The sequence below is a fragment of the Pelodiscus sinensis genome, chromosome 5 (genome assembly GCF_049634645.1).
Source record: "Pelodiscus sinensis isolate JC-2024 chromosome 5, ASM4963464v1, whole genome shotgun sequence".
NCBI classification, from domain to species: domain Eukaryota; kingdom Metazoa; phylum Chordata; order Testudines; family Trionychidae; genus Pelodiscus; species Pelodiscus sinensis.
The window spans coordinates 87410721-87421974 of NC_134715.1; the positions used below are offsets into that span (position 1 = coordinate 87410721).

The following is an 11254-nucleotide window of genomic DNA, read 5'->3' on the forward strand; positions in this document are numbered from 1 at the left end:
TCGGATCTGCTTAAGTCGGGGACTGCCTGTATCTCCAGTTTGCTCCTACGACCATGTGTAATGATCTGCCTACCCCTTTCCCTAGTCAAGTGTGAAAGTGTTTGGTAGACAAAGAAAGTTGTATGCAACTCCTACAGTAGTTAGTGACTGTAGACGATGTTGTTCAATTGAAATTCTAGGTAGTGTGCCTGTTTGTAGAAGGATACCACTGATTTCCATTGTGTTAAATCATCCATCTCTTATGGAGTGTAATTGGGAAAAAATGTACCTCAGTTTGACACACAACTGTCTAACTCCCATCCCAGAAAGGTCTCTGAAAGCATAGAGGTCACATTTCTGCCTCCGCCAGAAGCAGAAACATAACATGAAAGTCATACAACGAAGAATAGCTGTGGCTGACAGTCTTCTCTTTCATTCTTAACTATGAATGTTGTAACTTTCATTAAGTAAGGTAGACATAAGCATGCCTCAATTATGCCAGTGCTTTGCCATACCTTTATTTGTAGGTTTGCCCAGCTACATCTCACCATATTATATATTCTTTCAAAAGAAAAGCTATGTTTTGATTGTAATTTTACACCAAGATTCTTTAAACAAGTATCCCAGTCAAATAATATATTTGAAACTAAATGTACTATCACAGGAGAGACGTTTGCCTTTGCATCTCCCACAGAGATCTTGACGATGGGGTCTCTTGGGGTCCACATGGCGCACTTTCACAGGGCAGGTGCATCTGGTCTGCTTACAGCTCTAGAAAGAAGGGGGGTTGGAGAAAGCATCTGAAGGGGGATGATACATGCAGCAGATTGCCAGCTTAGGGCAGGGAGCAATATTAGCTGCAGTAGTTTAGATTACAGCCTGCTCAGGGCAGAGAATGAGGCTGCTAGAGTCCAGTTCAAGGTCCCAGGCTCACTAGAAGAAATGGCAGAGGAAGGACCCACAAGCTCACCTCCCTGAGGCAGGCCCCTGGGGCTGTTCTCACCTGGCAAGTGATGTCCTCCACGCGGTAGGGGTTGTAGGATTTCTGACAGGTCCGGCAGAACTGCCGGAAGTAGACCTACAGAAAGGGGGAGGGCGGGTCAGTAGCAGCCAGGGCCCAAGGTACAGAGGGATGGGCCCGGGAGCACCAGGCCTACCTTGTTGGTGCCCTGCACACACCACACGTAGGCGCTCTCCCAGCGTATGTTGCAGTCCTTGCAGTGGTAGTAGCCGTACTTCTGCTCCAGAAACTAGCGAGAACAAGGGTTACTCAGCCTCGGCAGGGAGCCGGCCCCACCTGCCCGCCCATCTCCCGCACCGGGAGCGCTCGGGGTAAACCCGCCCTAGGGCATAGCGGCCTGAGCCCAGCCCCGGGCTTCCCGCCACCCTCTGCCCAGCAGCGGCTCGCTGTGACCGGCCGCGCCGGGCCCTCACCTGGAAGCGCAGGCGGGTCTTGCCCGGCTCCTGCGGGGCTGCGGCCTGGGGCTGCCCCTCCGGCGCCCCCTGGGGCTCGGAAGCCTCCTCCGAAGCTGCCTGCGGTGGGGCAGCTTCCGCCTCCTCGTCCGCCTCCTGCTGCTGCTGCTGCTGCTGGGGCGGCCGCGGCTCCGCGCTGCTGGCAGGGGGCTGCTCCCAGCTGGCCCGCACGGCGGCCGCCTCGGCGCGCTGCTGCTCGTCTTCCTCGGCGGCCGCCGCCGCCTCCTCCTCCTCCGCCTCCTCCTCCTGCCCCGGCTCCTCCAGGAAGGTGGTGAGTCTGCGGGACGCCATGGGCGAGTAGACGGCGATGGTCCTGGGGAAGCGCACGGGCCGGCCGCTGGCGGTGGCCGAGCTGCCCTGCTCCTGCTCGCGGGGCCGCAGCGGGGGCAGCCCGGGGGCCGGGCGGCGCCGCAGCAGCGTGCGGGGGCCCAGCGAGCACTGCACCGAGGCGTCCTGCCGCGGGTTCACCTGCACCCCCACCTCCTTGGTGTTGGCCTTGCGGAGCCGCGGCGTCAGGCTGGGGTTCACCTGGGACAGGATCGCCTTCAGCTGCGCCCGCTGGTAGTTATCGAAGTACTCGGCCGCCGCCGCCGCGTCCCCGTAGGCCGAGAAGTAGGTGCCCCGCTGCCGCCAGGCGCCCGGGCCCCCCTTGCCCTTGGGCGGCTGGTAGCGGTAGGAGTAGGGGGCGTAGGCGGAGTACAGGTAACTCTCCATCGCCTCGTCCGCCATGGCGCCTGCCCCAGCAGCTGGGCCCCGGGGGGCGCCTTAAATACCCCACCCTGGGGAGGGGCCGGCTCCGTGCGCGTCCCCCCAGCGCCGCCTGAACGGGGCCGCGTCCATTGGCGGAGGGTAACGACCCGCCTCGCCCTGGCTTCCTGGCGGGCAGCAGGTGGGTGGTTGGGCGGGAGGAGCAGAGCCCAGGGTGCGAGGCACGTGGCAGAGACGGGCGGGAAGCCTGTTACCTGCTTCAGCACCGCCCTGCGGGGCCCGGACTCCGCGCGGCGTCAGTGGGCACCGAGGCGGGAGCCTTTTCTCCTCCGTGGCGTGGAGCCGACCGGGCACATTGATTGACTGGCGACGTCCCCGCGGGAGCACGCAGGGGCTGTGCCGCGAACGAAGAGCAAGGGCCTGATAGACAGACATGACAGACACCGCTCGGGGGTGACTCTGGAGGAGGAAGGCACGCGTGAGCGCCTTGGCTGCTGTTAGACAGCCGAGCCAGGGACCGCGTAGTTTCCGAAGGGAGGATGTACCTTCCCTTCAGATAAATCGTTGCTAGATACATCCCTAGATAAACTCGACCGTTACTTGCACTTCCTTTTAATGTTGGTTGTCTTTGGAAGGCTTTTAATTAGTGATGAATACAGCGTGAATGCAGCTTTTCCACACATTTATAATCAATCACGAACAGGATGTTTTTACAACTAATAGGAGGAATGAAACAGAACGACACTTTACAAATATAATCTACTTTGCTCCTTTGTTCACATCAGTACTACACAAATTGAATTTTTCCTACAAAACTCTTCATTTGTTTCTAGTATAGATCTCTGCCTTAATTTACCAAGGAGCTTCTTCCTATGAAGATGTAGACTTATCTCCTTGTGTCATATTGATTTTTGTACACATAAGGCTATATTTTTGAGGAAATATTCTCAACTGGCACAATAGTAAACATACAGTCATTTTATACACTGGGAGTAGTTGGGTACTTTATGGAAGCTGGTCAGTATCCTAACTGCCTCTTTTACTAGTTCCCAAAATGTAACGCATATTAATATTAATTCAAGCTCCCCTTTCTGCTGTTCTGACTTGTCCATCTACAGTGCAGTCTGTGCAGGCTCCATTAGAATAGAATTGTGTTCCTCTGTAGTCACTGTACCATATGAGGTATCTGCCATTTCCTCCTCTTTCAGTTTCTTGTAGGAAATATCTGTGTCTTCATCTTCATTTAAGGTATCCTGTTTATGGAGCTTTCTTCCATACATCTTGTACACTAATACAAAAAGCCCTGCTTCTGCAGCCTGGAAAATTGCATAAAGCAAGGGAAACATATACATGCTTCCTATGAGATGTGGTGGAAAGGTTAGTTTTAGTATAGCTGTGCAGAGTTGGACATTTTGACATCCTGTTTCCAAAGACACTGTCCTTTTGCAATGAGGAGGCAGGTGAAATAAAGTAGCTAAGCCATATCCTGAGGCATAACCTGCTAAGGGCATCAAGAGTGCTACTATGTAGACAGATGCAGGGATACTTGCTAGCAGGTCAGGTCCCAACATAGTGCCAGTCAGAATGAAAAGAAGCACCAAAGTCACTAAAAGGGACCACAAGGAAACCTGACAATAATGAATAATCAAAATCAGATATGTCAGAGGAAAAAAAAAGAAGGGAAAACTTACATTAGAATTGCGTTTGAAGACAAATTAATTAAATATACAAATATTAAAATAGTATAATAAGGATATCAGCACATTTATTGCAGCTGTTATAACAAAACTTTTTCCTTATATGAATAGTGGACAGACAAAATATGACTGAACAACACTGAAAAGACCATTCCCCTTAATTCCAAATTCCGTTGAGTTTGTCATGCTGTAGCATTTCTAATGCTAACTATCCACTAATGGGCAGATCCTGCCATCTTTCTTACCTTGGACCTGATCCAGAATTTCAGTGGGCTTTGAATAATGCCTGAGGTGAATAAAGATGGAAGGAATCTGTCTCTAAATTAGTTTTTAGCAGAAAAACTTGTCTGAGACACTCTCTCAGAAATTCAGTAACAATCTACATTATTGTGTGAAAATTGTCATAAAAAAAAGAAAATGAAGCTGTCTTGGGTCAGGGAAGTGTATGACACTAAACATTTATTTTTGTCGTATTTTAAAATATTATCTTAAAAGTGTAAATTGGCTAAACTGTTTAAAGAAATTTCATCTTGCTTATGTGTATGTGATTTAGTTAGGGGTTGGTCCTGCTTTGGGAAGGGGGTTGGATTCCATGCCCTCTGCAGGTCTCTTCTAGTATTCTGATTCTATAATTCTATGTCAGGTTTAAACCTAAAGGAGATGTCAACCATCCAAACGGCCAGTTCTGAAGATTTGGACATTTACGTAACACATTTTAATGTCAATGTGTTCTTTTAATGAACAGAAATATTTATTTCACTGTTGTGGCTTTCATCCTAAATGTGTGTTTAAAGACTTTTGTGATATTACTTCAATCAGTCAGGTAATTCTCTTCAATTATGGTTAGTCATTTCCACAGAATGTTTTTACATCTTTCCCCATACATCTCCTTTCCTGAAATCTTTCTCTTCCCCACAATAGTGCAGGTATATAACATTGTACATTTCTGTTATTCAGTGAGACCAGATTTTTTTATTTGTCTTAGTCCTTCCCCAAAACACTGGGTGAATTCCTAGTAACTCTGCTTATTTTATTGGCCCTTAGAAATTATTTTAAAATAATACCTAAATAAATGCACATTGTTATTTTTCTTATTGACTTCCATAAAAATTGCTTGTATGATAGCTTAGTCAGAAATATATAAGTTGGTTTTGCCATGATTGATGAAAAATGCGTACTGAAAATTTTTACATTGCCAAACACAAATAACGTAGAAAAATAATTTTCTTTTTGTTTTAATTATTCCACATTAAGATAGTTGTACATATGTTTATATTATTGTTTTGAATTTACTGATTTTATTGCCCAAGGGACTCAAGCTAGATGAGGGTATAGTACCTATTATACTTATACCATTATTCATTATTTATTTAAAATGTATGCTTAGTGATGTTGTCGCATAATTAGAAGAATATTGAGCATTTCTTTTGTCGTTTGATCTGCTCGTCTTGCATTGAAGAAATGGCAGTACATTATATCGGTCTGCCTAATATTTTATTTGGTATTACTGCAGGAAAATAATGGTACATCCTTTGGTCTTAGTAAGGGAGCATTTTGGTTGATAACAAAAAGAGCTACTATTCAACTCCAACCCCGCCTCTAGCCGTGTTACAGAAAACACGGTCAGTATTCTCTTATTAGTTGACCACAATGGGCGCTTATCCTTCCTCTTTGGGAAAGAGCGAGAGATTCTGTGTAGAATTCTGAATACGTTTTGAGGGTTTGCACGAGTGGATGGGATGAACCTTAATCCTAGGCTCTGAGTGATACCAGTGCATTACGCGGAAGTGCTTAGTATCTGTGTTTACACGCAGAGCTGCTGAAACGCCGCTACTTTCAATGCAGGCTCCTCCTCTTTACTCTTCGGAGGACTCACGATGTCGGGCAATAGCTATACGGTTTAGCAAGCTTTCCCCAGCTCTTTATTGCGGACCTGTTACATCTTCCCTGCGTGCATATTTTCTTACCCTTTAATTAGACTCGGACGATGCTAACGGGTTCCCTGTACCTTAGTGCAGCAGCGCTTGCGGTGCGGCCGCGAGAAGCAGCGCCCTTCCCCACACTCCTATGACCAGCCCGTCGAGGAGACTCTCCCTCGAGGCCTGCTCCCGAGTGGTGCTCAGCACCTCCCCGTGGGAGCCTAAGGTCGGACCCAGGGCAGCGGTGGTTACCTTGAGCAGGAAGTCGGCGACCCTTGTGCACTTGTAGCGGATGAAAACTCCGACGCCGATGGGGAGCAACGTGCTGCATAGGGTCAGACTCACGGCCCCCAGGGGTAGGAGCTGCACCAGGGGCGTGTTGATCCAGGCGCGGCTGTATATCCACAGGCACAGAGGCATCAGCAGCAGGGCCAGCAGGGTGGAGGAGGCGGTCATGATAATACTGCGGGAGGGAGGGGAAAGAACAACAGGCAGCGGGTCAGCGCGAGCCGTCTTCCATCAGCTGCAAGGGCTGCGTGTGTGTGGGGGGGGTGGTAACCCCCCCCCCCCCGGCTCCAGTAAGAGCTGGCGATGTAAGTCCACTTAGTGTAGGGAGGCACGAGCCTATTGTATCAAACTCCTGCTTGGAGGCTGGGAGAAGAGTCGCCCAGGGCGCAAGTGGCTCTTAGCTTGAATGTCCCTTCGGTCTCAGAGCAGAGGGGAGGTGCTCACATATCGGCCGGAATATGGTTTCAGAGAGGGGGAGGGGACGTACCGTGTTGCACGGAAAAGCTGCCTGACTTCGGGCGCCTTGCAGCGCAAACCGCTCATTATTGCCATTTTCCAGCGCGGGAGTCCTCCCCACACCCCCCCCCCAAGGCACACAACCGGCGCGGGGGGCAACGGGGCTCATCTCCGCCCCCCTTCCCCACGGAGATCCTGAAACCGGCTCCTCTGTCCCGTAGCCACCCGTGCGCCTGGGCGCGCCCCGACACAGGGGCAGCCAAAGCCTTGCGTAAAGTAACCGCGCTCCCGCAGCGCCATTCCCCCTCCCCACGCCCGCCGCCGCCCTGCGCTGCCCCCGGCTCATCCAGCCCCGGCGGCCTCCCTCTCCCGGCGAGATTCGCGCCGCGCTTCCCGGGCTCTTTACTCCGGCACCGAGCGGTGCCTGCCCCGCCGGGGAGGAGGCGAGCCCGGCGCCCCGCTCGGGTACCTGAGGTTCATGTCTCCGTTGACCAGCAGGGACATGAGGTTGGAGAGATTCCCCCCGGGGCAGCAGCCGCACAGCAGCACGGCCACCGCGGCCACCTCGTCCAGGGCGAAGAGCAGCGCCAGCAGGAAGGCCACCAGGGGCATGATCACGAACTGGCAGAGCAGCGCCAGCAGCACCCCCACCGGCCGCCGCAGCTGCCCCCCGAGCTGGCTCAGCTCCACGGTGCAGCCCAAGCCCAGCATGGTGGTGCACAGCGCCAGCCCCACGAACACGCTCAGACCCTGGTTCAGAGGGGTGTCCCAGAACGGGGGGCTGCCCTCCGACCCCCGGCCTGCCTGAGGCACCCGGCTGGAGGGGCTGGGGCTGCCCACGGCGGGGAGACTGCTGCTGCTGCTGCCACTGCTGCTGCTGTCGGGCTCCGGGGAGAGCGAAGCGAAGGGGAAGAGAGTCCCGTTCTCTGCCCAGGAGCTGTCCATGGCTGTGCGCTCCGTGTGTGTGCGCCTGGCAGTCAGGGGCTGCACATCAAGTCAAAAGCTGCCAGGTCCCTATCGTCTGTCCAAGCACTGGGGGAGCCGCGAGGCCCCGCAAGGTGGGGACTGATAGGCAGTGAAGAGGCTGAGGAGACTGTCAGTCACCGGGCTGAAGCACTGGCACGTCTTAGCCCTCTTCAGACCCTCCATCCCCACCCCCTAAGCACATCCACTTACAGACAAGCACAACTCCCCTCATTGGCACACACTGAATTAAACTACCTTAGCACCTCTAGCTAGAGGAACAATATCTAGTACACTCACACTACCTACATTAGGTTCTGTCTCTTACACAAGACAAATACACTTGCTTTTTTCTTGTATTCAGTGTCTTGTGTCTGCCTCCTATACACAGCAGTCCGTCAGACATTTAACCACAGGCACAGACGGACATTCTGTTAAGAAGCTACTTCAGGCAGGACCCATATCTTCCTTTGTATTGTTCATGGTGTTGAAGCATGCTGTCATCAGTCAACCAATAATAAAATATGTTTTATTGCAGATCTAGTGGAAAAACAAACACAAATCCCTTGCAATGGTTATTTCCCCTGATAATCTCTTGTGAAAGACCATGCTGTTTGAAAAGAGAAGCAAGAGATATCCACTGGGTCACCTTTGCCTTCTGTTCCCTCTATTCCATCCCTCAAAATGCTAACAAATATTTTGAACCAATAAAGGGTTGACAGAGGATCTTTGCAGGGATGGACTATGAGCAGACACATTTCAGTCCGACTTCAAGCATGCTTGTGGCACAAAAAAACCCTCTATTAAAGTATTAATATTATTTTCTGATTTTTGGTGCTTAATCTAGCTCAGCATCCTAAAACAAAATGAGCTGATCATAACAATATCATCCTAATTGAGCAATGTCAGATTTACCATGGATACATTAAGGGAGATCCAAGGTCATTCCCACTAATGGAAAGAATGTGTAACAGCTGTGACATGGGTGAGGCATGATGAAAAGCTCTTTGGCCAGGTCAAATTAGAGCAACTTTCTGCTGATGATGGGCTTCAATAATGAGCAAACTATGCTTAACTAAGAAACTATATGATTTAATTAATGGCAATAAATCATACAGTTTGCTGCTGCTGCCTGGATCTAGACTGGGGTGCTAATCCCCTCTTTTGCTTTCCAAACTGGAGCTTCATGATGTAATTATAAAAATTAACCTTGGAACTTACAAAGTAGAAATTAATAGTATATTTTGCATGTGTTAGCTGGGGATGCAGAATCCCCTTTATGCTTTCTGAGAAGGGATTTGAACCTTTATCTCTTACCTCCCCAGTGACTGGCCTAAGTGCTGGGCTAGGCATTAGTCCAACCTGGGACTTCCCTTGTTCATTTCTGCTGAAGTTGCTACACTTTCAGGACATATTCATCAGGTCAAAGCCACAATAACAGCCCTGTGTAGCTTACTGCTTGGTGTGTGCCCAGAAAGTGGCACATTGGGGTTTACATCCCCCTGCTGATCTCTTACATCTCAAGTGACTGGCCTAAGAGCTAGGGTAGGAAGTATTCCAATGTGCTGGCTCCCTCAAGTGCTTCCTTTTGAGGATGGGCCACTGTTGTTAAATAATTAAATACTCCGTGAGGCACATGCACTCCATGAGACTCTGTGTAATCCAGGGGTTTGGGTGCTTGCCCCTTAACAACACACGTGCTGATTCAAATCCCCTTTATGCTCCCTGAGAAGGGATTTGAATGTTGATCTCTTAATGGCCTCAGTGCTAGTGGTTGGAGGTGGAGACTCCTTCAGTCCTTTCCTTTGATGGCTGGTCACAATCTGTAAATATGAAAGAAGATTTGGGCTACGTAATCCTTATGGTGCACTCTATGTTCCTGTGCTTTAGGGACCGGCCTCAGAGACAAGGAGGTGCTGGTTCAGATCCCCCTTCTTCTTTTTCTTCCTGTTGAGAAATGATTGGCAGTGTACTCTATTACGGTCAAGTGTTTCATTTTAACTATACATTAAGCAGGGCACAGTGAATTTCCAAAGCCCTCTGTGGTGTGGGGGTTAAGGTGCTCACTTGGGGGGGGTGCCCTTGGATCAAATCACTGCTCTGCCAGGCAGGAGGGCCTCTGCTGTGTGGGAGCAGAGACCTTGTAGCTGACAGGCCATTTGCAGCCCCTCTTGTTGTATTAATTAATTAGAGGAATCGTTGCTGGGCAATAAAACCCCCATTCACTCTTGTCTAGTATGACCGAGATACAGGCCCAAGTATCCTAACCACTAGACTCTTAGCTTGTGGCCACTTTTGCCTGTTCTGCTAGGGATGACTTCTTCTGGTGGTGTACTTAATAATTAAATAAAAACTATGACAAAACACTGTTGTAAGACTAATATCATCAAGGGCCATGAAAACAGTCATTCCCAGTTTTCAGTTGCACATGGTCACTCTGTAGACATTTTGATATCAAGACTAAGATCTGGTCTATACTAGGAATTTAGGTCGAACTTAACTGCAGTAGGTCAAATTTCTAAACAATGAGTCCATACCACCACGCCCATTCCATTGACTTTAAGGACCATTAAAGTTGATTTTAGTTCTCCAGCTTTTCCCAAGGAATATATTACATTCAGCCTTACATGGTCAACTTCATAGTAGTGCAGATGGATGCTGTGATAGTTGAAGTTCTTGACCTCAGGGAAGTGTCCCACAGTGCCCCATGGTGACTGCTCTGGCCAGGACTTTCACTCTACTGCTCTACAAGTAAACAGGAATAGCCCTGAGAAAATTTGAATTTCATTTCCTACGTGGCAGCAAGGGGAGCAGACCTCAGAGCAGGCAGCACACCTGACTATGAGTTCCCAGGGTCGCAGATGAGCAGCAGCATGCAATCATTGCTGTGTGGGGAAAGGAATCTGTTCGTGCAGAACCATAAACCACCAAAAAGAAGCACTGATATCTATGCCAAGATCGCAAAGGGCATGGAGGAGAAAGGACACAGGGACACCCAGCAGTGCTGCATGAAAATAAAGGAGCCAAGGCAAGCGTACCAGAAGACAAAGGAGGCAGATGGTGTGGATCATTGCTGCAAACGTTGCTTTTATGAACAACTGCATGTGAGCCTGTGGGGGGGGGGGGCGGGGGTGGAAGGGGGACCCACCCGGCTTCCCTAGCCAGTCCATGGATTCCTCCCAAGACACTCCTCAGGCAGCAACGTGGAGGACTCTGTGGAGGAGGAGGAGATGGAAAGTGTTTAGCAGGCAAGCAGGGTAACCAATGTCACAGAGAGCCAGGATGTGCAGTGTGCTATACAGAGGCCCTGCCTTCTGTAGATATGCAATATGCATTGTTTGGGAAATAAAACCTGTCACCAAAAAAGTATTGGGAGAAAACACCATAGGTAGAAACTACAGTTTCCAGCCTCGTAGAACCAGTGTAGAGGTAGCATGTGTCCCATTATTATTTGTCATTTTAGCTTTGACTTTGTGAGTATGAGACTACTCTTCTGGTTTACAGGAAGGAGGAATACAGCGTAGCAGAGCACAGATGTTTCTGAAAGAAAACTATTTTGGTTATTCTTTGATAATTGCCTTTGTAGCTGGCTATGCAGCTGACTATGCTTTCATTAATTATGAGTCTATTTGATTCATACCCCTTTCTCACACGTAGCAGTGTGAGAAGTGACTTTACTTTCCACTGCCATCTAGCCCATATAAACCAACAAACTAATAATGAATGGTGAACAAAAAGTGTTAATGTTATCTCATAGACTCACACTCATAG

At 49.6% G+C, this 11254-nt stretch overlaps 2 protein-coding genes across 2 annotated transcripts; both read right to left on the reverse strand.

The window, feature by feature from the left end:
- Positions 1-468: 468 nt before the first annotated feature.
- LOC102458569 (zygote arrest protein 1.L) lies at positions 469-2264 on the reverse strand. The gene is made up of 4 exons (XM_075930456.1): positions 1414-2264; positions 1137-1229; positions 983-1057; positions 469-750 (listed from the first exon to the last, which is right to left on the reverse strand). The coding sequence occupies exons 1-4, from the start codon at positions 2179-2181 to the stop codon at positions 607-609; spliced, it is 1080 nt and encodes a 359-aa protein (XP_075786571.1). The 5' UTR covers positions 2182-2264; the 3' UTR covers positions 469-606.
- A 128-nt stretch (positions 2265-2392) lies between these two features.
- Positions 2393-7577, reverse strand: SLC10A4 (solute carrier family 10 member 4). Its single transcript, XM_014568670.3, has 3 exons — positions 6990-7577; positions 6029-6239; positions 2393-3788 (listed from the first exon to the last, which is right to left on the reverse strand). Exons 1-3 carry the CDS (start codon positions 7463-7465, stop codon positions 3273-3275), a joined length of 1203 nt encoding a protein of 400 aa, XP_014424156.2. The 5' UTR covers positions 7466-7577; the 3' UTR covers positions 2393-3272.
- Between the last annotated feature and the right edge of the window lie 3677 nt (positions 7578-11254).